At 36.9% G+C, this 23,016-nt stretch overlaps 6 protein-coding genes across 15 annotated transcripts; 2 read left to right on the top strand and 4 right to left on the bottom strand.

Annotated features, from left to right (window-relative positions):
- Nucleotides 1–357: 357 nt before the first annotated feature.
- On the top strand, nucleotides 358–2,136 carry LOC111013570 (Tetratricopeptide repeat (TPR)-like superfamily protein). The gene has a single exon (XM_022288038.2). The coding sequence runs from the start codon at nucleotides 510–512 to the stop codon at nucleotides 2,091–2,093; it is 1,584 nt and encodes a 527-aa protein (XP_022143730.1). The 5' UTR covers nucleotides 358–509; the 3' UTR covers nucleotides 2,094–2,136.
- A 959-nt stretch (nucleotides 2,137–3,095) lies between these two features.
- LOC111013764 (Ribosomal protein S24e family protein) lies at nucleotides 3,096–5,715 on the bottom strand. The gene is made up of 6 exons (XM_022288287.2): nucleotides 5,414–5,715; nucleotides 4,927–5,062; nucleotides 4,480–4,564; nucleotides 4,336–4,383; nucleotides 3,564–3,664; nucleotides 3,096–3,472 (listed from the first exon to the last, which is right to left on the bottom strand). The coding sequence occupies exons 1-6, from the start codon at nucleotides 5,595–5,597 to the stop codon at nucleotides 3,340–3,342; spliced, it is 687 nt and encodes a 228-aa protein (XP_022143979.1). The 5' UTR covers nucleotides 5,598–5,715; the 3' UTR covers nucleotides 3,096–3,339.
- Nucleotides 5,716–6,652: 937 nt separating this feature from the next.
- On the bottom strand, nucleotides 6,653–7,647 carry LOC111013685 (pathogenesis-related protein 1C). The gene has a single exon (XM_022288187.2). The coding sequence runs from the start codon at nucleotides 7,645–7,647 to the stop codon at nucleotides 6,916–6,918; it is 732 nt and encodes a 243-aa protein (XP_022143879.1). The 3' UTR covers nucleotides 6,653–6,915.
- Nucleotides 7,648–9,650: 2,003 nt separating this feature from the next.
- Nucleotides 9,651–12,192, top strand: LOC111013628 (valine-tRNA ligase). The gene is made up of 4 exons (XM_022288110.2): nucleotides 9,651–9,982; nucleotides 10,112–10,287; nucleotides 11,030–11,228; nucleotides 11,854–12,192. Exons 1-4 carry the CDS (start codon nucleotides 9,904–9,906, stop codon nucleotides 12,075–12,077), a joined length of 678 nt encoding a protein of 225 aa, XP_022143802.1. The 5' UTR covers nucleotides 9,651–9,903; the 3' UTR covers nucleotides 12,078–12,192.
- A 50-nt stretch (nucleotides 12,193–12,242) lies between these two features.
- LOC111013629 (zinc/iron-chelating domain protein) lies at nucleotides 12,243–15,860 on the bottom strand. 10 transcript variants are annotated; one of them, XR_015788918.1, is made up of 6 exons: nucleotides 15,514–15,850; nucleotides 15,311–15,389; nucleotides 15,037–15,215; nucleotides 14,316–14,416; nucleotides 12,527–13,743; nucleotides 12,243–12,391 (listed from the first exon to the last, which is right to left on the bottom strand). XR_015788918.1 is itself a non-coding variant. In XM_088119901.1 (5 exons), the coding sequence occupies exons 1-4, from the start codon at nucleotides 15,811–15,813 to the stop codon at nucleotides 12,575–12,577; spliced, it is 681 nt and encodes a 226-aa protein (XP_087976027.1). In that variant the 5' UTR covers nucleotides 15,814–15,859; the 3' UTR covers nucleotides 12,243–12,391; nucleotides 12,527–12,574. The 10 variants fall into 10 exon arrangements, 6 of the variants coding, with proteins under 6 accessions (XP_087976027.1, XP_087976030.1, XP_087976031.1 ...); XR_015788916.1 differs by having other exon boundaries at nucleotides 15,128–15,215; nucleotides 15,514–15,847; XR_015788919.1 differs by lacking the exon at nucleotides 14,316–14,416 and having other exon boundaries at nucleotides 15,514–15,851.
- Nucleotides 15,861–19,145: 3,285 nt separating this feature from the next.
- On the bottom strand, nucleotides 19,146–20,874 carry LOC111013624 (protein CANDIDATE G PROTEIN-COUPLED RECEPTOR 7). Its single transcript, XM_022288104.2, has one exon. The coding sequence runs from the start codon at nucleotides 20,754–20,756 to the stop codon at nucleotides 19,437–19,439; it is 1,320 nt and encodes a 439-aa protein (XP_022143796.1). The 5' UTR covers nucleotides 20,757–20,874; the 3' UTR covers nucleotides 19,146–19,436.
- Between the last annotated feature and the right edge of the window lie 2,142 nt (nucleotides 20,875–23,016).

Below are 23,016 nucleotides of genomic sequence, written 5' to 3'. Positions count from 1 at the left end.
TGAAAGACTGAAAATTAATTGACATAATACTCATGTTTCCTATGATATTTCATAGCAGCGCCTAGAACTAGAAGCTTTCCCTCGCCCCTCCTTTTATGTGTGATATTTATGCGCTCGATTCGTCTTCTTCACAGGCTCTTTGCAAAACTTGGATATTCTAATTTTTGCAATTACATGAATGACATGTATTTACAAATTTCAAAAATTAAATATCGCTTAGGGTCTTAACCAATTGAGCATTTATCTTCATTAAATAATTTTTTTCTAAGGTCAACGATTGTAGGAGCAGGAGACATACCATGGATTGATTTATAACCAAGAAGTTAGTGAGTTCAAATCTCCTTCCCAAACGATGATTAAAGGAGGTTATCAGTGAGGAGGAAAGACTTAATTTAATTGAAAATTTTAAAATTAATTGACATAATAGTCACGTTTCCTATGATATTTGATATTGCCAATATCAATAGCCTCAAAATTAATGCCAACAGCCTTATGGGCTGTTACATGTAATGACAGTTCGTCTTCTTCATATGCTCTTCGCAGAGCCTCAAAATTCTGCACTTCTTCATGGACATGGCTTCCACATAGTAGCCTCCATTAGGCTCCTCTCATACTACAAACCCAAGACCCATCCAACCAAGAACTTACCCAAACCTCCGAAACTTTTGGAGCTCATTTCTCCGAAGGGAAATGTCGCCTCTAAAAGTCGCCAAACCCATCTTCGGCTCATACAGGACTTTTTACGAACAGATACGGATAAATGTCGACCCCAAACCCTCTCCCACGGTTTCGTTGCTCCTCCATTCGTTTCATCTAAGGATTCCTCCTGTGTTTTTGATCAAGAACTTGAATCGAGTCATTGGGATCTTCATTTGCGCGCTGGAAGATTTAAATTCGATGCGAACGATATATCCAGCGTTGTGAGTTCGTGCAGTTCTCAGCGTAATCTCCGCGGTGGAATTCAATACCATTCTGTGGCGATACGGACTGGGTTTATCCCCAATGTGTATATAGGAAGTTCACTGATAAGTTTGTATGGGAAGTGCGGGGAGTTGAATAACGCATATAAGGTGTTTGAAGAAATGCCTGTGAGAAATATTGTGTCATGGACAGCCATTATTGCTGGGTTTGCTCAAGAATGGCAGATTGGTATGTGCTTGGAGCTCTTCCAACAGATGAGAAGAATGGAATTGCGACCCAATGAGTTTACTTTTGCCACCATATTGAGCGCTTACCCTGGCAGTGGAGCTCTTGGAGTAGGGAGAAGTTTTCATTGCCAAACAATCAAAATGGGCTTTGATTCTCATGTCCATATTGCAAATGCTCTGATCTCAATGTATTGTAAATCTGGAGCTCTTAACTTTGCATTATACATATTTGAAGCCATGGAAGTGAAAGACACTGTTTCCTGGAACTCCATGATTGCAGGTTATGCCCAGCATGGACTCTCTCTGCAAGCCATTGATCTTTTCAAAGCAATGGGGAAGCAGCAGCAAGTCAAAGCCGATGCGATCACTTTCCTCGGTGTCCTGTCCTCTTGTAGGCATGCTGGGCTTGTGGAAGAGGGCAGATGTTACTTCAATCTAATGCTCGAGCTCGGTTTTAAACCAGACTTGGATCATTATTCGTGTGTTATTGATCTGTTTGGTCGAGCGGGGCTGCTGACAGAGGCTCAGAACTTCATTGAGAACATGCCCATATCTCCGAATTCAATCATTTGGGGATCGCTTCTCTCTGCTTGCAGGCTTCATGGGAATGTCTGGATAGGAATCCAGGCTGCAGAGAGTAGATTGTTGCTGCAACCCGACTGCGCGTCGACGCACTTGCAGTTGGCTAATCTGTATGCAAGAGCAGGGCAGTTGGATGATGCTGCAAGATTGAGGAAGATGATGAAAGAGAGAGGGCTGAAGACTGCTCCTGGTTATAGCTGGATTGAGATTCAGAATAGAGTTTATAGATTTAAAGCAGAAGATAAGTCAAACCCTCTAATGGTTGAAATTTTTGGTCTTATGGATGGCATAGTGAAACACATGAGATGTGTAGGCTGTCCTCCTGAAGAGGACGACTTTGATGTTTTACATGAAACATTTTGATACAACATTTCTTTTTCCTAGTAAAGAATTTATTGGTCCATAATTTTATTGAATAACTTTAGTTTGTAACAAGTTAGTACCTTATTTTTAAATTGGTAACAATTTAACCTCTAATCTTTAATAGGTAATAATTTAGTTCTTATAGTTTAAAGTTTTTTTATAATTTAATTTCTATCGTGAAAAATCTCATTAGAATTAAGTGTCGATTTTTATCATATAACATTTAGTCTTTGTAGTTTTTATTATTTTTTTTAGTACAACATTGTTGGAATTAGAACTCATGACCTAAACTCTATCATTGAACTAAATTCATGTCGGTATTTAGTTTTTGTAATTTATAAACACATTTTGTTCCTTTATAAGTCTAACAAAATTTTTCACCATAGGAACTATGGACTAAATTGTTACAGCTAAATTGTTATCAATTTGAAAGTACAATAACTAAATCAACTAAATTATTACTTTAATTAAATTGAACTGACATGGATTTAAGTTTTTTTTTTCCTACCAAATTTAAACCTCCACTCCACATTTACATCATGTTCTAAAAGGACTACAAATTATAGTTCTAAAGAAAGTAGACAATCGCAGAGAACCTATTATCCTAAAGAGTATTGACTCACTTTTTATAGTTTTGATTAGAATCCAAAATTTTCTCTCTTTTTCCCACCTCTGGAATCCCTCTTCTGAACAATGAATGTTTAAACAAACAGAAGCTCCATGCTCAGGCATTTGGATGTGATCAAATCCTAAGGACTGCATGGAAAAATTTAAGTTGCTACAGTAGTAGCTATTCTCTAAACACATCATCAATTAATATTTTATCTTCTTTTATGATTCCCACGTCATTCTTAAATGTTACTGATATCGCAGATGATGAATGGAACTATACAAAATTTTCCATAGTACTCGAAAATTTCCCAGATTCTGTTGGCTGAAGGGACAGTCCCACAACAAAACAGGAGTTTTGAGACACGAAAATCAACCTAGTAAAAAACAAAATACTTCAACAACCTTATTTTCATAAAAATTCAAGATCCAAATATCCTTCCTTACAAATGCAGTTCTTTAGCCCAAGCAAACTGCTAACTTTGTGAAAAAGAAAGATTTCAGGTCACTTTAAATCAATGTGACTGCTACCTGGAGGCTTAAGATATGGAGATGCAAGTCAAAAGGCTACCACAAAATGCCCAGCCATTGAGCCAACATAAAATATGAGCGGAATACAGTCGATAACGGTTACTAATTATTGGAGAACCCGCATCAAAATTTGGTTGTTCAGACAAAAGCCTCTGTTCTTTGTAAGGAATGCATGCATTGCTTGTGTTGGTGAAGGGAATAGCACTGTTGCCATTCTCATGGGTTCTGGAACTGATGCCCTGCAATGGAGTATATAAATGATGCATGACACAGAATTTGAACAAGTAATACATTCAATTCTAAACTTGGTAAAAAATAATTGATCTTTACCTGAAAAACATATTGATTGAGGTTGCATCGTAGTTACAGCCAGATAGGAAGCGTTCTACATCTTCTTGCATTGCATTTCGAGGAAGTCCTTGCAGAAGGACCTACAAATGCACAAGTTCTTAATATTATCAGTTTCTCTCCATCTAGAGCACTGAGCACAATATATTACAAAGAAGATTGAATCTCGCAGAAAAAAATTAGAGGCTTATATTTAATAGAGCCACCCATTGACTACACGATAAGTTGCATATGGTTTCATAAATAGCAAAACTAAGGCCAGGAAAGTAGCCAATCCTCAGTCTTCAGGTCTTGAAGTCTCAAGTTCCAACGGATAGTACATGCTTCTTTCGTTGGTAAGAACTATGAACTTTTTACAAGTGATCTTAAGCAAAGTTGAAACAGCTATTTCAGTTTCACGGTATGTGGAAGCTACTAAAACGAGATCCCTACAACATGAGCCTTATCTAACTCTCTTTACTCCCTTCTGAATAATTTAACATGACAAAGTAGTTCTCTATTAACAGTTTTAAATTTGGAGCACATTAGGAATAAGTTGCTATTAATCATTACGCAGAAGTAGAACAGAGAACATAATGATATGTATGCTTGATCCTTGAAAAACATGTCATTCAATCACATGATATTAGATAAACAAAGCTAAAATAAAATGTGTTGCATCAAAGATGCCAAGGGCAAAACAAAAATATGATTGAAAAAAGAGATTCTCAATGGATGATAAGTTCATAATAATAATTAAAAAGATCAGCATTACAGTTTTTCCATTGTAAGGTGAAAGAAGGTCCCACTGTGAACGATCAGCCTGAAATTCAGAAATATAAGTTATAGATTTCCAAAACATAAAGAACAAATTAAAGCAGAAATCTGTTATTAGCACATGTATCAATCAAAACATCACCCGCTCCAATCTGTACAAGCGACCTTTTCTCCCAATCACTCGAATAGCATTATCATAAGCCTGTCGGGAGGGGAACTGCATCATCCTGTTTACAACATCCATGAAAATTAAATGAAAACCAACCTCAAACATCAGTGTTACTCAAATACATGTTCCTGACTTTTATTAAATAAATAAGAATACTCGATCGAGTTGCTCCGAAGCAATACAACCCTTACAGATTACAAGTACAACGTGAACACATTCAATACATTAACACATAAGCTAATTAACCCAGGGTTAGGGACTACATTAATATTTAAATGTTCAGAGGCTCAGAAGGGCCATTAGATATTCTTTGATCATTTTAGTTTCCACGATGCAGTAGGGATTGAACCATAATTACAATAGTAGAACATAATACTGAACGCATCTATGTCTAAAATATGCCAAAAGGAAGAATATTACATAGAGGTGGGTGTGAAACTCCGATTGTAATCAACTTTGACATCATCCAAACCCAAATTACATCCTTCAAGCAAATTGACAATGTCCGTCTTTAGTGTATTCCTTGTAATTCCATACAATTTTCCATAAACCAAACCTGAGAAGAGTATAACAAAAAACTCATAACGCATTGCACCACATAAAAGCAGACGATAAATCACTTACCTAATGATACTAAGAATAGCAGAAAGTACACCAAAAGGATTTTACAATGACTAGTGCATTCACCAAAACCCAAATTATTCAAATTTATAGAATCAAACATACAGAAACTAACTCGTTTAATACTTTCAGCCAAGACTTATTACCAGAAACTCAAATACTCGAGAAAGAAAAGTGTTCCCAAAATTCTAAACCACCACCCTGTATAAACCCTAAACCTCTGCCGATATCACACTCGAGGACATGGCCGGGACTCAGGACGAGGAGAATAGAACGAGATTCATGCCTGTTTTCGATGTATCAAGGAAAGAATCGGCGGGCGGTTCCGAAGGTGGTTGTTCCGCTTCCGTCGAGAACAATCTAATTGTAGGAGATTCCCGGAAGAAGACAGGGAAGCCATGGCTTGTCCTTGGCGCACGAGAAAGGAAGTGGGATCCAAATTCCTTCCGGAGGAGACTCAGATTCGACATTTCGGCGAAGAAGGCGAGGTCTGTGAAAGATTGAAGACGAGAGTGGAGCTGAGTTTATGGCTCGATCACTGACCACAGCTGCGGGTTCACCGTGCCAAGCCAACGCGGGTTTTCAGGTTTTTATTTTATTATTATTATTATTATTTCTTTGAGAAATGGGTTTTAATCGTTAAATTAGACATGGTTAATTTACAATTTGTGATTCGTACGTATCTTTTTTTTTTCTTTTCTACAAAAACTTAGATATATAATAACAGATTCAATATCTCTATACGGTTCAAGTAGATAACACATACCAATTTGATAGTTCAATGAATTATAGCACTTATATCTAATTAAAATGTCAGTAGATTCGAATCTCTTCCTCTCATATGTTCAGGTGGGTCTCACCCCACATATTATTAAATTATATATATGTGTATATATTATCTACTCGATATAACATTTGGCTTTAATGGTTAAGGGTTGGTAAAAGTAAAATTATGAGCTAAAAAGCATGAAATTAAGACCCCGTTTACTTACCCGCAATTGTAATCAATGAATCATAATGAAAATTTTGATTTCCTTTAATGATGTTTATCAAATGGAAGGAATGTACTCAAATAGCGGGACCCACCTTTGTAATCCCGTTCATAAAAATTGAAAAAGAAAATTTGGATAATCATTTGATATCTTCAACATTTTAGATCATGAAAAGTCATCTCAATATTATATAGTTGACAATCATTTACTTTTTATCGAAATAAATACAGATTTTTCGAGAAATTTATGAGTAACTTGAGAATAATTATAAATTTTTTAAAAATAAATTTATTGCGAGAGTACTTTCATTTAATGCTACACTCGTAATTCGTTCTTTTTCTAATGGTTGTGCTATCGGAAACTTTGAGGAAGTTGGAATAGGAGAGCACTCATCTAGAGAACAAGATGCACTCTCTAAATCTACAACTATTTTGAAGTCAGAACTAGGTTTGAATTATATCACCCCTGTCTAGAATTTTAGTTAAGATTTCAAAAAAAAAAAAGAAAAAAATAACTGATGGTAAAGCATTTGATTACAGAAGAACAAAATCATAAATAATAATTTAGTAAATGATAATTTTAGTTACAGTGTTATCTGTTCAGGTACGAACGTCACGAAGCAAAATTTCTATTAAACCATTTGCAAAAGGAAGAAAAAAAATCTACTAGACCTCTCTTGGGAAAAAAGAGAAGGCAAAATCGATTTGAATAAAAACTAAGATACCTTTTTCTATCCACATCTCAGGAGTCCGGCATTAAGATCGAATCTCTAATCATTTTGATTTCGTGAAGGTAATTAGGGAAATGTTCCGGTGAGTTTTCGCGCCGTGGTCGCCGCAGGCACCGGCGGCGGTACTGTATTTCCCGGATTTGTAGGAGAGGCGGGAGCGGAGGCGGGGGCGGAGGCGGAGGTGGGGGCGGACGCGCGGGCGGAGGCTCCGCCGGCGAAGGTGTCGAACGGGCTTTCATTGACATAATTTCCAGGCGGATCGTACTCACAAATTATGAGCAGGCCTCCGGATTGGCACTGGACGCGCGCGCATCCAATTTTGGCAGAATCTTTCCAAATGATCTGCGTGTAATGGCCGCACATTTGGCCTTCGGAACACGCGTTATTTTGGGCGTCGTAAAACTGGACCTCGCTCGCCCACGATTCCACCACTTCCGTCGGCGTCCAGTGGTCGAGCGCTCCCCAAAACAGATTCTCGCCGTACGGACCGTACGAGTGAATCATCTTGCAATCGCCACAGCGCTTCATCCCCCAGCGCCGGGCGTATCGAGCCAATTTCTTGTCCCATCCGAACGGCGGATGTGTCACTTTCGTCCTCACCTTGTTGTGCGCTACAAGAAATTCGCGAGCATAGACACCGCGTCGCGGCGCCGTGTGGTTTTGGTTGCCTGAGGCCGTTGCGTTTGCTCCAGCATCGCCATTGGAGGGTTGAGATTGTTGCTGATGTGAGGCGATCGGGAGGAGAAGAGAGATACAGAGTAGAAGAGAAGGAAGAATTGAAAGCGGCGGCGGCGACATTTGGGATTACCGGCGGCGGCAACGGCAGCGATGGCGGTGAGAGAATGATTAGGGCTTGTGGTGGTGGTGAAGCTGCTGCCCTGAGTTTAGAGCAGCGGAGCGAAAGGGAAGGAATTGAAGGAGAGGAGAAGCGCTTTTGTCTAATTTTGTCAATAAATTTCCACTTTGTTCGCTAATTATTTCCCTTTTTTTTTCAATTTAGTAAACTTCTTTCCTATTAATGTCATAATTCATTTTTCTCCCCTAAAAAAATCATTTTATTATTTTTATTTTTTTTTTGTCATTAAAATTTTTTTTATTCTTTTAAATAATTATTGTTGTTCTCATTTATTATTTTACTTTTATTAATTTTATTATCTGGTTTTAAGCATGTGTTTTAATGTGTTATCACAGGTATGGAAAGATGCCTAGGTTGGAGTAGTATATATTGAATAAATGTATATTAAGAGGCAAAAAAAAAAAGAGATTTAAACTTAATTTTTTAAATTACTACTTGACATGATAGTTTCTATAATTCTATTCAATTTTTCTATGCTGGAGAATAATGGAGTTTGATGAAATTAAAAAAGATGCACGAAACTATATGGTTCATTGTGTGACATCGAGAGAAATATATGAGTATGACACTCCTATGAGACAAGTTAATTTGGATAAAAAGATTTTTTTCATCTTTTCGTTAATTTGGATAAAAAGATTTTTTTTCATCTTTCTTTTTTAATTAATATTACAATTAAAGATGCTTATTTTCTCTCAATGGGATGGTGAATCTTCATTTACAATCCTTATGGGGTTGGAATGAAAGAGTTTTGTCCCTGTAATCTAAATGATCCTTGTTTTCTTCTCCACTTTGATCCTCACAAAACTCCGTGGGAAATCAAATAAAGGGCGGGAATAGAGATGGGAAAGCCTTCCTCATCCCGCCTTGTCATGCGAACACCCATAGTTATAATTCAATTATGGGATGAAGACTTGTACCATCGATTTTTTAAGCATAGTTATAAATATCGTTACTAGTTTAATTATAGTCAATTGCTACAAAAATGATGTGTAATTGGCATTCAATAGGTTTATGTTAGATCCAAATAATCAGTGATGAAATGTGCAATAAAAGTGAGAGATGTGAACTTATACAGCTTACATAACTCAAATATATCGAACTCTCTCCTTTGAACTAGGTACAAATCTCTACGCCGCACATTTATTATACTAAATAAAATTCTCCTTGAATTCTTTATTCCTCTCTTTAAATTTGTCATAATGCTACGACTCTTTATGAAAATGAATAAAATTGATTTGATTTTCTTTCGTTCAGTCAGAGTTTGATAAGTTATTTGGATGATTGTGAGGTCCATTTGTGAGTTTTAATTAATAGCACACTTCAAAAATAACATTTGTTTTGTTTTTTTTTTTATTTTATATATTTAAAATAAACATGCATTATATCAATATTTTTTAGTTCAATGAAAATGGAAATCAGAACTTCCAACTGACATATGTCTTAACTAGTTGAACTATGTTTAAATTGACAATACATCTTAAATCAATTTAAATATAACATATATCGGTAGGCAAGTCGAGACAAAAAATTCGAAGACACTAATCGAATGCTTTGATATAATTCACATTATTATTATTTTTTTCCAATAGAATAAACGTGGAGCGGGGAGATTTCTAGTTCATGTGACCGTGAAATTCACATTTGTTAATATAAAAATGTCAACCTAAGATATCAATAAAAATAAAAAGAGAGAGAGAGGAAAAAATTAAGTCAAATATATACATCGTTCAAATGGGAAAGAATCCTATAAGGCGGTTCCATACTACGTTCGTCGATCAATGGCAGATCGCCTCCGATTGCCGCAGCCTTACAGATTACGCTACGCAACCACCACCATCCGATGATGTGAGCTTCACATTACGTGGCAGAAATCCGGCGCAGTAACAGGTGCACGTTGGTGTATGCGTGTCACAGACGCAAATTCCCCAGTCCCTCCAACGTTACCCACAAATCCATGAACCGGTCAGCCAAAGCTCCCAACTCCTAGTTATTTTCGCTCCCACGCAAAGCACCCCGAAACCGCCATAGCCTTGAAGCTTCCGTTTAATCGAATCGGAGTTCCAGCTCCGCCGTCTACCACCGCTCTCTCTCTCCGATCCCGGCGTTTTGACCTCCCTCCGATTTTTCTTATCTGGAATTTCTGGAATTGATTTAGGCGAGCTGAGGGCGGAGTTTCCAAATTTTAATTAATTCGCGATATGCCGATTCGGTGTACTCTGAATTTCAGAGTTTCGTCGATCTTTCTTATTGTTTCGGCATTCCTGAACTGCGTTGCAGGTAAAATTTAGCCGACGAGATGGAAATTTTTGGTTTCTATGTTGCTGTTTGGGCTTTGATTTGTTTTCTATGTTTATTGTTGTTTGCAATTTTATGAAGTCGGGGATTAAATATTGGAAATGTTTTCAGGGGGCGCAGAATCGGCGGTTGTTACGCTTGATTCCGTAATGATATACAAGACACACGAGTGGTTGGCCTCCAAACCCACTGTTTATTTTCAATGTCAAGGGGGAAACAAAACGAAATTGCCTGATGTACAGAAAGAGCATGTTTTATACAGCTTCAATGGTGAAGAATCTTGGCAGGTTTGTGGTTTATCGTCAAGTTGTTTTGAGCTCTGTTGAAGCTTTTCCACCTTTTTTTTTCCTTCTTTTCATGTCCACTTTATTGGGTGTCGTAATTTCACTTGAATGGCTGAGAGATCAGATTTTACCCACCAAAAATATCACTCGGTGGAACCCAAGTGCTTAAAATGTGTTTTGATTGAAGTTCTTCCCAAAATTTGGAAAATAACTTAGCAATAGGACAATAGGATATGTGCCCGACCACGCCAAGAGTTGGGGTCTCTTGGCCCTATTGACTTAGAGGTGGTCTCAAGTGTTCGAACGATCTGCGAGCTCAATACCAAAAATCTTGATGTCTCCTAAATTCGGGTTTTGGGGCCGGCACAGGCTCTCCTCAGTAGTGGAGAGTGGAGAGTAAAGTTCCGACTCCCCGCGATATAAAAAATAAAAAAAAAAAAGAAAAGAAAAAATATGACATTAGGATATGACAATTTGAACTTTTGTATCTAGGACATTAGGGTATGACCATTTGAACTTTTGTATCTGTCTCACTCAAAACAAATACCTTTAGAAATCTTTATTGCATAGAAACATAGTGAAAGTAATGAGGGTGGTTATGTCTCACTTTTGTATCTGCATATCTTCTTCTCGTTGATCTCTACTGAGGAAGGGGGAATTGACATACACAGTAACAAAAATGGCACTGTTCATTGTTGTTAAATTGGTTCCAATGTTGAAATACTATCCTTGTTTGTGCTTTCAGCCATTGACTGAATTTGAAAGCAAAAAGTGTAAGCGATGTGGGTTCTACGAGGAGGACAGCATAAAATCTGATGATGTATTCGAGGAGTGGGAGTTTTGTCCATCTGATTTTACAGCTCCCGCTGGGAAATATGTACGATTCAACGAAAAAGAGTTCAATGCCACTTTTATGTGCTTGCAGTGCACAGCTTATTCCAATGGTGAGTGGCAATATACTATAGTTTATGACTCTGCCTTCTAAACGTGAATAATTATATTGCCTTCACATATTTCAAGTTTCAATATTTTGAACTGCACGTGTAGAAAATGAAATCGCCTTACTCAGTCCATTTTGGACATTTTGGTTGTTTATCATGGGAACTTTTGAGTTTGAAGAAACAGGATTTGTGAACATAAATATAAGCTTTGTTGTTCTTAGAATCCTTGAAGTTTTGTATCATCATTTTCCTTTCACTTTTGCCTCTTCTAGTTAGATGAGTGTAACTATATAAACCTTAATCCACCTATTGAGGGAACTTCTAGTGAATTCCCAATCCTTAAGTAAGGATGCTAAATGAGGTATTTCCATTAGCTATATAATTGCTGCAATAAAGAACCTTGAGAGTTTTAAGAACATATGCATAATCTAATCTATGAACTTGCTCTCATGCTCCCTGTTTCTTAATCATGTCGAACAAATCTACGACTGTGACTCTGTTAACCTGGTCGCGTGCCCGAGAAGTGTTACAAACTGCATTTAAGATTTCTTCTTAAATTGATACTTGCAGTTTCCAGAGAAGTGTTACAAACGGCATTTAAGATTTCTTCTTAAATTGATACTTGCAGTTTCCAGTTCAAGTGCGCCTACGCATAACAGCGAACAGGGAATGCATGTTGCTGCAATCATAGTTATAAGTGCTCTGGTTTCAACTGTGCTAATTATCGGTATCGTGGTTGGTTACAAGTATTGGCAAAAGAAGAGAAGGGAGCAAGATCAGGCTAGATTTCTGAAGCTGTTTGAAGATGGGGATGACATTGAAGATGAGTTGGGCCTTGGCGATGTAATATGAGGACAGTTTGTGTAATTCAAGAGAGAGAAAATTAATGTACAGTGATACATGTTGCACAATCTTTTTCCTTTTTCTGTCATTATTAGAATAGATATAGTTTTAAATTTTGGCTTCATTCATTGATCACAGGGAGAACTTCCTCTTAAATGCTAAGAGATAGAGAGATAGAAGACAGACCATTGAGATGTCTGAATGATTTTTTTTGTTTATTTCTTTGGTGTATTAAACTGGGGGAAATTTATTATTAGTTCTGGTCCAAACATTTGAAGAGAAAACAAATAGCTCCGAGTACATTTCATCCAACCAATTGCCGTCTGACAAAAAAGTAAAGGAGTGATTAGTCTAACTTCATATATGAAAAAAAATTTCTAGTACTCAATGGATACTTGTAATTTCGTGTTTAAACAATACTGGTTTAGTACTAGAAGGGAATTCTTTTCGATTAGTACCCTAAGATGGAAACAATGAGTGCCATAGCCTCGGAATTGCAGTCATGTTCAGGTTTCAGCTCGTCCATTCCAGTGATAGCTGAACTCATCTTCTCCAAGTCGAAACCAAGACTGAAAGCAATCCCAAGCAGATTCATAGCCCAAATTTCTAGAATCTCCATTATAATCCTCATTGTGGAGGAGAATGTCATCTGTATTCTCCATTGTGCAGCCATTTTGATAGCCATATGGGTCTTGGTCTTGGAAATTGAAGAAGAGATCTCTGCAAAATTCAGTGTAAGAAGTGGAATAACCAAAACAACTGTGGTAAGACTGCTCACCCTCAGAACTGTCTCCTATTGGGTCTCCATCAGACTGGTGTCTGATTGGGAAACCGATCTCTGTTGTCCAAAATGGAGGAGAATACTGCTCTGGAGGGTAGTCGTAGCTGTTTCCATTTGGCATGATAAGGCCAATGGAGTCAGAACCACTGTAACTCATAGCAGATATTCAAGCTCCAACTCTCTTGTTTACAATATATTTGTTTATAAGGGAATCACAGGCCACAAGGTATCCTAGATTTTGAAACTGGGCCTTGGGGGAATGGAAGTGTTGATATGACCTGTTATATAAACTTGGAAAGGAGAAAGAAAACACCATATTTGTAGTGGATTCCATTCTAATCTAAAAACATACTCTTTTTGAAATCACAGGACAGGTACAACTAACTTTTCAAGACAACGAAAATAGGTACTTATTGCGGTGAACTCGGGACCAATTCCTACATTTTAATGTGGAGGCATTGTTCATTTCCACCCAATAAAAGCATTCACCCAATCAAGAGAATGAAATCTCTTTATAAAGGTTGAATTCCTACTGCTACATCACATGCTTCATCCACATAATATGTTAAGTTAACAATGTTCTAATTCTAACGTTTTCCTCACTTTTTAGCTTGCAAAAGGCAATATTCGAAGCAGCTTTTTTTGGGGGATGAAAAGCAGCAAAAAGGGAAAGGCATTTCCATATTAGTTGCCAAAGCATCTTATCTCATTTCTTTCACCGAGATTGAACAAGAAGAAAGTAGCTGCCTCCAACTGCTGGCTAAGAATCCCTTTTCTTCTTTGCTTTCTGGCAGAGACATGCCTTGCACAGACCGTCTCCATAGTGGCCAACATGTGCTATACACCATTTCTCTTATCTTCTGGAATACATGTTATTGAAGGCTCCTTCAGACCCTAAACACGACAATGCACTAAATATATTAGTGCATCATTCCATGGCTTCAATCTCAACAATATTTAATCTTTGATGGAGAATCAGAAATTGGGAACATAAGTGTTGGCACCGCGATTTGCTTGGTTTGGGGTTCTATAAATAACCCGGGTTCAGGGTCTGAGGCTAAACAAGAGAAGAGTTCTCTCTCTTTGCATCTATAATTCTTGCTCCAATGTTTGTATAAATGAACAGGCTGTTTAGAAGTTGTATGGAATGAATCGTAAAAGCTATTGAAATTACTATCTACAAATATGTGATTTTAGAAAGCATAGCAACTTTATTTTCTTAAAAAAAAATTCATGAAAACACATAAAAGAACAAGAAAAACTCTCTTGGGAAAAGTTATCTACTTCTACAGATTTTTTATTTACAAAAAAATGTTTTCAGAACAGTTTCCAAACAACCCTATGCATAGCTAGAAGGAAGGATTTGATCACAAGAAGACTGCAGAGAATCATATATGTTTCTCGTCAACATGTCAGCATGGTACAACACAACAAATACTTGATCATCCATAAGAAATATATATGACCTTTGTATTTTATACAGACTCAGCTCTGAACTGCCTTGTTGAAGTTTTCCAATTCCTTGGATGGGAAACCATAGACTGCTTTTATAGTGTCCCTACAGCTACTGCAGGAAAGATGAACAATCAGCCCAACCACAAGAATTTGATATTCCTAAAAAACATCAAGGTGGATATGTTACTGGAATTCCTCCCATCCTATTCATCTGCCAAACTCTCTCTGGGTTTTCTCTCGTTCACAAGCTTTAACTAGTTGGTTCATTTCTATACTCTATGTTTGTTCTCAGCCCTAGCCCAGTTCTTCTGTTTCTTATTTTCAGTGTTCGGTAACATTTCTGTTTATGGTTTATCATTTTCTCCTATCATTCGTTCTAATTGTCCAATTTGTGTCCATTAGCTATATCACATCATCATTTAGTTAAGGATATTAATTACATGGACTATATAGGACTAAAATTTGAAATTCAAAGGCATAACGAAGCTTATAAAAGTTTAGGTACTAAATAGATACAAGCATAAATATTCACGAAAAGGAATAAGTTTGAAATACTTTTAGAATTGTGCATTGTTTTTAGTATATTAAAAATACTTTTTAAAATTTTGATACAATTTTTTGTTATATAGTCAAAAGCAATTTTAAAAAATTTTAAAATATTAAAAACACCTAAAACAATGCACCAAACGCTTAATTAGGATTTCGTTCTCCAAAAATGCTAGTTCTGCTGACCTTTTAATTACTAATGAAATTCCATGGACGCGGTAGGACTAGGGTCTAAACCAAAACATAGAAAAGAAGATCCTGAGGTTTATGAGAAGACCTGCAAGCGGTCTTGTTGAACTTATTTTCTTTGATTCCATATAACTTCTCAAATACAGGAGACTCTACGCGGCAAAAGTATGGACGATCTGCGAAAGGAAATGGGGAACAAATTTCATGTTTCGAACTCGAGCGTTACAATTCAAAGTTTGAAGCAGCGGCGGCATGAGGGCTGGAATCTTACCGGCGTAAATGGAGCATTTACGTGTGCTCTTCTCGTAGTGAATGCACCATCCATCTGCGCCAATCAAGCTTTTATAGAGCTGAAATTTACAGAACAAAACCATCGATTGGTACTGCAAATCACAGCACTGAAGAAGAAGCAAATGCCAGAGGAGTTCGAGCTTAAACTTATTAAATTACCGACTACGAAACGAATTGACGAACCTCGATATCGGAAGAATTCTCGAAGATTTCCTCCGGCGTGGCGAAGGAGGGCCCCATGGCGAGCTTGCAGCAGGCGCCGCATCCCTCGACGCACTGCCATAATTGCTCCTTTCGTTTTCCCCCGAACCCTACGTTGATGCTCCGGCCTTTTGCGGTCTTATTGTCCTTCGTCGCAATCTGCTGCGGCCGGCGCGCGGCGGTTACAGTGACTCGCGGTGGAGCCACTGCCTGCTGCATTCTTGGGAGTTTGGATAAGGCGTGTAGCTGTAGACCATGGATAAAATGGCCTCCTATTATCATGGAGTCGAGAACTTCGAAATTTTGACGGATTACATGTCACGCATGAAATTTTCTTTTTATTTTTTTTCAAATTAAAATAGCCCAAGTTTTAGCCCATTAGAGTATAGCACAGCGTCTTTAAGACACTGTATCCAACCATTAGGTTGCCACTTTTTTACTTTGGTTGCTGTATACCATTGGTAGTTGCAACTTCACCTCAAATCTTGATACTCACTCCATGAACGTTCTAAATCTAAACAAGAAATGAATGTTCCTCGTCAATCTAGAATGAGGAACACATTGTTTCTCTTTAGATCTAGAACGTCATTCCAGAACGAGGATCCGATTCTCGAGTTTCAAATCCGCATGGAACATCTTTGGCGATGGCTAGTGTAGGAGTGCAAAGCCACAGTGAAGTTCACGGAGAGAGGAAGGAAAAAGGAAGTTTAGAGAACATTAGTGTAATATATATTTTTTTTTTTTGGGCCAAATCACAGCAAGAAATTTAACACCCCCTAACTTTTTGTTAGTCAGGAGTAATGGTCAAATGAGCTCAGTAACCTAGAAGTATATTCTAAATTTTAGGAACTAAAAATATCTCTTTCGAAACTTTAGACCAAAAATCTATTTTATTCTAAAATTTTTATTTAAAAAATTACTTTATACAACAACAAAATGGTTAAATATAATGTTGATGGACTAGGTTTGTGTGGAATCAGACATCCAGTCACAGTCAAAGTTTCTCTATTATTCGTTGGCACTTGGAGTGAGTAGATAAAGTGTTTACCAAGTTCTTTGAAGAAATCTGACATAAACTAAAGTATAGTTGGTCGATGTTTGGCTTTTAATGCAATTTACTCATCAAGAAGTTTTTTAATTTATGAACGTACATACCTAATTAGTGTCATCATAAAAGATACTTGATTTGCATGTAGCACAAGTGGTTCTTTCTCTCTTATTTTAATAAAAGTGGGGGAAAACTCAATTTCAAAATTCAAACTTGCTTAGTTGTACCCCTTGTAATTTTGTAGCTATATATACCATTTAGTTACACAATATATATATATTTTTTTAATTTTGTCACTCTCAGTTCCAAATTTATTCGACATTACAAATATGACAATCAATTTTACCATCCATTCAAATTTCTCTTTCCCTTTTTTTTCTTCTTTCTTCAATCAAGTTCTTATCCAATAACAGTTGAGTTGAATAATAGAATGAGGAATGTACCGATCATAACCTTTATCTTGTGTCCTTACCCGTCTAAAAAATTATAGTCTCATGCCTGCCCGCAGGCAGAAACTTGATCGTAAAGCATTAATAGAACTTCAAGGCAGACTTTCCATGGTAAAGGGCACTTGTGAGAATGCTTAACTTGTAAGATTCAAAAGAAAAAGAATTGTTGACTATTCAGATTCATTATAAGAAGAGAGATTGATTAGAGCAAAAGGTATTTCAACGACTTGGTCCTATTTTATTCAAAAACCATGATCCAAGGATCAACATGATTCTTTTTTCCCCTAGAAAATATTGAAAAAGCCAATATGATCTCTCACGTGGGTGAACCATAGCTTGTCTTAGCGACGAAGCACACTAGAGCTATGTCATAACTCATAGGACAATATTTTCAAATATTAAAAAAAAATTCTTTAATATTCGTGAGTGTTTGAGTCATTTCAAGTAGGATGGTGATAGATGGACCAATTCAATGGGGTAATCTAACTCTCCACATTTCTTTAAGAAAAGACACAAAATACAGAACAACAAAAGCCAACATAACAACCTAAGGGACTTCTTATAACTTCCCCAACATAATGTTTACAAAGAAACTAATTAAAACGGTTTTCAAAACCCTTCCGTAAATAAACCTTCTCTATTGGAGGTCTAACAGATGATCATCATGATTTGAACCCATTTAGAAAAATATTACTGATCAAACATTGTTTGCCTTCAGTTCTATTGATAACTTCAGCATTACTCTTTTTTTGTAAGAGCACAACAAATATGGGGACGAGGGATTGAACCTCCAACTTAGTTCTATTGATAACTTCAGCATTACTCTTTTTTTTTAAGAGCACAACAAATATGGGAACAAGGAATTGAACCTCCAACTTCTATGAAAAGAGCAAGATGCCTTAACTATTAAGCTATGCTCATGTTGGCAACATTAAACATCTCTTCTTTATGATTTAGCCCTATGCTTCATCAGTAGCATTTTCCCTTGAAGTTGCCAAGAAATTCATCTCAAAATGACCCTAAGGAAGAAAGGGTACAGAACAGAAAATGAACGTACAAATCAGAAATCATCTATGTGAAGATATGATGACAGAACTGTTAAGAGACCTTTTTTTTCTTGTATCAAAACTGTTAAGAAACCCTCTTAAGATTGTTAAGAAGTCCCAAATGGTGCAAAACTGGAATGGGAATTAGTATTAGGGTCGAAAAATCCAAAGGATCTCTTTTCCAAGAAAAGGGAAGTTGTCTCAAACCTCCATACATTAAATCTGAATTGAATTTATGACCCATCCAAGGAAGTTCTGTGTCTATTGAATATTGATCTTTAAAAATTTTAAATTTTAGGTTATGTTCCGTCCTTAACACCATTACCAGTATTAGACATTACATGTTAGACCCACTAGGCAATTTATCAAGGGTCACAACAGCATGCATCATATCATCCTTTCCTAATAAATTCTTGCTTGCTCCTAACCTTTATTTGGTTGTACTAAATAATTCTCTCACAGCAAAAATGGCCTCAAATATATATAGACAAAAAAGGTTCTCAGAAGCAAACATGATTCAGAAATTATTCTAGCTACCAACCTCATAGTCCCACCAACAATCTTCTGAAGAACCAAGAACAATTTTCAGCTCGAAACTGAATAATCAATCAAACTCTGCAATATGGGGAAAAACTCTTTGAATAAACAGTCAAAATACTCTCCACAACAAATATGAATGACAGCCAGATTACTAAATAGCACCACCAAGAATCTGCACCAGAAACAGACGTAAAAAGGAAAAAGGAAAAGGGAGAAAAGAAGAAAATCTAAGCAAGGAATATATCAAGCAATGATACACACATACACACATATAAATTGTAAATGAAGACAAAGCTACAGAAACGAATCAAGTATTATTATGGATACCACTTTCTACAGTTAGCGACACAAAGGTTGTTTGGTTAGATAACTCCCCCTGCAAACTAACATACTATAAAGATCATTCGACTGGTCTTTCAGGCAGGAAATTTGTGCAGCGAAATGGCATCTCTATCAGTGACCCGAAAGTTAATCAAATTTCTGAGCGGCACATGTTCTCCAACAATCAGAAGGATCAGAAGAGCAAGATAATAGAGGAACAGAATAAAGAGGCTTTCACATTTCATGTTTGAGCGAACTCTATATGCGGAAGTCACTATTTAGCATTATGACATGAAACATAAACATGGATAACAAAAAACAGAGAACAATTTTCAAGTTTCTACACGAGTTGAAAGGAGGGCAAAACAAAAAACATCAGCAAAATGAGCAGCAGACCCGACTTCAACAATTTCTATTTGTAAATCAGCTATATCACTTGCATTTGTATGGCAGAAGAAAAAGATGGCAATAAGAACTAGAAAGTACTCTTCAATGCCCATTTCAGAGCTCAAATTCTTCGTCTCTGAGAGCCAACTCCGCAGCCTCTTCTTCTTCCTCGTCGAGAACAAAGTACTCATTTCTCTCCACAGGCCTAAACATGTAGAACATCACCATATAAAAGGCCAGGCTTGCAATTTCCTCAGCTGCATTACTCACCCACTGATACTTGTATGCGGCAATGGTCTTGAGCGCAAAAACGACGATCCGTGTAAAGTACAAATAGCCGATCACAACAATGTAGAACTGCCTAAAAAGAGTGAGCTTTGCCAAATTCCTCGCAGCCTTCCCGTCGGTCTTCGATGTCTCTCTCAAAGATCGGATCGACCAAACAATGGGGAAAATTATGGCACAGCAACATATGATATCCACCAACAAGAAAACCTGATTCCAAGTGACCCAGTCTTTGATGAAAGGCCCGGTCTCGCCGATCACAACCGAAGCCACGTTAGCCAAGACTTGAAGTGGGATCACAATCATCAACACCTTCTTCTCCTTTTCTTGCAAGAATGGCTTCAAAAAGGACCACCCAGTTCCGATCAAAACGATCACCGTGAAAAGCAAAACAACCCGGATAAACTGGAAAATGTAAAACAACACATCCCAACCGTGAGGCGTCCCGGTGCTTTTAACATAATGCTTGTCCTCAGCAGCGCAAATGAGATTCAACGCCTTCATCAACAGCAATCCGCCCATCAACAAGTGGATCCTGTGAACGGTGCGCTTATTCGTGAGGCAAGCGTAGATCCAAAGCCCTAAGAAGCCAAGGTACGCAAGGGAAAAGACGAAATAGAGAGAAGGAAGCTGAGTAAGGCCAGCGGAGAGATAGTCCTTGGAGCCATCGCGGTCGAGATTGTACACCTCCGTCCGCACCTGCATATTAACCGAGGATTCGGGAGCGCAATTGGCGAAGAAAAGGCTGTACTCATTGGGGGCAGTAACGGGATAGGAACGGCTGAAGGAGCTTTGAGGCGGCGGCGAGAGGTCCCGAAAGGTAAAGAGACGATTGATGTAGCGAGAATCGAGGACGCAAAACTGAGGGTTTTGCTGGATCTCGAGGAGGACTTGAAGGAGAGATTCTTCAGACAACAGGAAGAATCCAAGCCGAGAAGGGTCGATTTCAGCGAGCGACGAAGCGACGGAGACGGATTGGACAGATATGGCGACCTGACCGGTGTGCGTGAAGCCAAATTTCTCGAAGAGAATCATCGGCCGGTTGTCGGAGGAGATCTTGAGGGATTTGATCTCGGCGGTGGTGGAGACGGCGAGGAGGCCGAGGAGGAGGAGGAGGAGGAGAGGGAGGCGGAAGGGCGATTTCGTCATTTTGAAAGAATTCGCGGCCGCCGGAGATCGTCCCGAGCGAAGAGTTACAGTGGCGAGCTTCGGGAGGAACGAGAACGGACTTAAGGAGAAGGGGGCGGGTGGAGAATGTGACGCTGGCGTGAATTAGACGGTTAAGGGTCAATTATGACAAAAATGCCCTCGCGCCAGATCTAGCCGGCGTGGAAATCAGACGAACCAAACGACGCCGTATAGGGAAGTAGTTGACCCAAGATTGTCGGTTCGGATTTTGGGATGGTCTAGTTCTCCAAAGCACAGGCAGGCCAATCAAATTTCCCAATCCAAAGCCCGAGCTTATGAAATTTAATTACACATGTATTATTTGTTTTTTAGTTAAATTATGTTTTTGTTCTTAATTTTTTAATTTTCATTTCTCGGATTGACAATAACTTAGTACTAAAGAGTTTAGACATTTGTGGAGATGGTAAATTTTAAACTCATAAATTTTAGTACAACATATGGGGTGGGAGATCGAACTCACAACTTCTTTGTTGGATATATATTTCAATTATCACTGAGCTATGCTCGTTTTAGCCAAACTCGTAAATTTATTTGATAATATTAATGAGGCTAAAATATCAAAAGGTCCTTAATCTTTTTAGATTTCTTTTTTTCAATTTGACTATTTATGTTTTAAAATATTTAAATTTATCATTAAAGTATAAAAATGTACGAAAAAAAACCTTCCATACAAAATATGTTAAAGATTTGTTAAAAGAATGTTGGTGTATTGTCTAATTTGGAAAGAATTAGATTTTAGTGAACAACGGATTAAGTTTTGTCTATAAATAAGTTGGGTTTAACGTGTGCATATATGAGTGGAGCATATTGATGTGTCCAAATATGTTAGCAATATATATATATATATTAATATTATTGGAATATAGATTCAAACACATGGTATTTTGGTCGGAAATAAGTACTTTAGATAGTGATTTAATATTGAGTGATTTAATATTGTATCAACTTTTAGTTTCACAAATTATAACAATTTTCTAGAGAATTAGTTAACTAATTTTTTGCCAATCTGAACTTAGTTCAATGATAATTGACACATATATCTGTCATAGTTCGAACTTATTGTACTAAAGAAAGAAAGTTGGAGGTTTCAATCTCTCCTCTTACATTGTTGAACTAAAAACCGATCAATGACTAAATTAATAATTATCTAAAACAAATTAGAAACCATTCATTTAAATTAATAACAATATTAGGTTCTTTGTACATTAAAATAAAAAAAAGTATTATTGTTGTAATTTAATCAAAACTTAAAACTTGTTGAGAGGCTTTGACGAGAAGTGGACTGATTTTTTTCCTTTTTTTTGTTTTAATTGAATTTGAAAAGAAAGTGATGAAATTTACAAATTGAAGTTCGATTTTTTTTCCCAACCAATGATATTTTTTCTTTCGGACTCACAACCTTCTAGTTAGGTACTTGATTCGTTGATACTCAAGTTAGTAATAATGTTACCTTATCCGACCTAAATTTATATTTTTTCTTTTTGATATATTTTTATACAATTCAATTATGTGATACATCCCACCCATATTTGCTGTATTGAAAAATATATATATATACTAAAATTTAATGACTAAACCAGTACGTAGATAAATTATTATAAATGAGGAGGAAATAATATTGTAGGGATTTGAAAACATAACCTCTTACTCTGATATCATGACTGGATAAATTTAATTCATTTATGAGTATCCTAACGGAATGAGTCATTGTTGAACATAAGAAGCTCGGTAATCACTTTTCACGTTGTACACCTCTTTTTGTCGTAGTGCCAAATCCAAATGCCATCTGCCCTTTTTATGGATAAGGATTTGAGCGATTTCAACACAGTTTTCCTGGTTTACTGATGCCCCAATTAAAAAGATGAGACGAAAAATATTGTTTGACTTTTATTTTGGTTGCCATTAAAATAATTTTTTTTATTATTTTTACGGATATAAAGTCTCATATTAAAGAGCCTATTTATTACCTTCATAAATACTGTATCGTGTTTGTGTTTCAATGTCTGGTCTGGTCGGTGTCCATAAAATGATTTATACAGCAATAATTGTTTTCTATTTTCAACTAAAATTCTATATCTTTCATTGATAATCTAAAATGGAACAAAAAAAAAACAAAAAAAAAATTCCCGACAAATATCAATTTTATTGAACTCGAGAAAAAATCATAAACTAAAATGAAATGTTTAAACATTAAATGTAAAAACTAAAGTCAATCCAAGTT

This window comes from Momordica charantia (genome assembly GCF_013281855.1).
Source record: "Momordica charantia cultivar OHB3-1 chromosome 1 unlocalized genomic scaffold, Mcharantia_2.0 BLBB01000001.1, whole genome shotgun sequence".
Classification (NCBI taxonomy): domain Eukaryota; kingdom Viridiplantae; phylum Streptophyta; class Magnoliopsida; order Cucurbitales; family Cucurbitaceae; genus Momordica; species Momordica charantia.
The sequence above is the reverse complement of the archived record's forward strand: the minus strand, read 5'-3'. Positions and strand labels throughout refer to the sequence as shown.

What these genes read in the sequence shown, in the direction of transcription:
- LOC111013570 (XM_022288038.2), top strand. Translation starts at nt 510, where the DNA reads ATGACAGTTCGTCTTCTTCATATGCTCTTCGCAGAGCCTCAAAATTCT.
- LOC111013764 (XM_022288287.2), bottom strand. Translation starts at nt 5,597, where the DNA reads ATGTCGAATCTGAGTCTCCTCCGGAAGGAATTTGGATCCCACTTCCTT. An exon ending in AGTTTCACACCCACCTCTAT is followed by an intron (nt 4,565 to 4,926) that starts GTAATATTCTTC and finishes TGTTGTAAACAG; the next exon opens with GATGATGCAGTTCCCCTCCC. An exon ending in TCAATCAATATGTTTTTCAG is followed by an intron (nt 3,473 to 3,563) that starts GTAAAGATCAAT and finishes ACTCCATTGCAG; the next exon opens with GGCATCAGTTCCAGAACCCA.
- LOC111013685 (XM_022288187.2), bottom strand. Translation starts at nt 7,647, where the DNA reads ATGTCGCCGCCGCCGCTTTCAATTCTTCCTTCTCTTCTACTCTGTATC.
- LOC111013628 (XM_022288110.2), top strand. Translation starts at nt 9,904, where the DNA reads ATGCCGATTCGGTGTACTCTGAATTTCAGAGTTTCGTCGATCTTTCTT. An exon ending in ATTCCTGAACTGCGTTGCAG is followed by an intron (nt 9,983 to 10,111) that starts GTAAAATTTAGC and finishes AAATGTTTTCAG; the next exon opens with GGGGCGCAGAATCGGCGGTT. An exon ending in ATGGTGAAGAATCTTGGCAG is followed by an intron (nt 10,288 to 11,029) that starts GTTTGTGGTTTA and finishes TTGTGCTTTCAG; the next exon opens with CCATTGACTGAATTTGAAAG.
- LOC111013629 (XM_088119904.1), bottom strand. Translation starts at nt 15,813, where the DNA reads ATGATAATAGGAGGCCATTTTATCCATGGTCTACAGCTACACGCCTTA. An exon ending in TAAATGCTCCATTTACGCCG is followed by an intron (nt 15,216 to 15,310) that starts GTAAGATTCCAG and finishes TTCCTTTCGCAG; the next exon opens with ATCGTCCATACTTTTGCCGC. An exon ending in TTCAACAAGACCGCTTGCAG is followed by an intron (nt 12,789 to 15,127) that starts GTCTTCTCATAA and finishes TGAATTTTGCAG; the next exon opens with AGATCTCTTCTTCAATTTCC.
- LOC111013624 (XM_022288104.2), bottom strand. Translation starts at nt 20,756, where the DNA reads ATGACGAAATCGCCCTTCCGCCTCCCTCTCCTCCTCCTCCTCCTCCTC.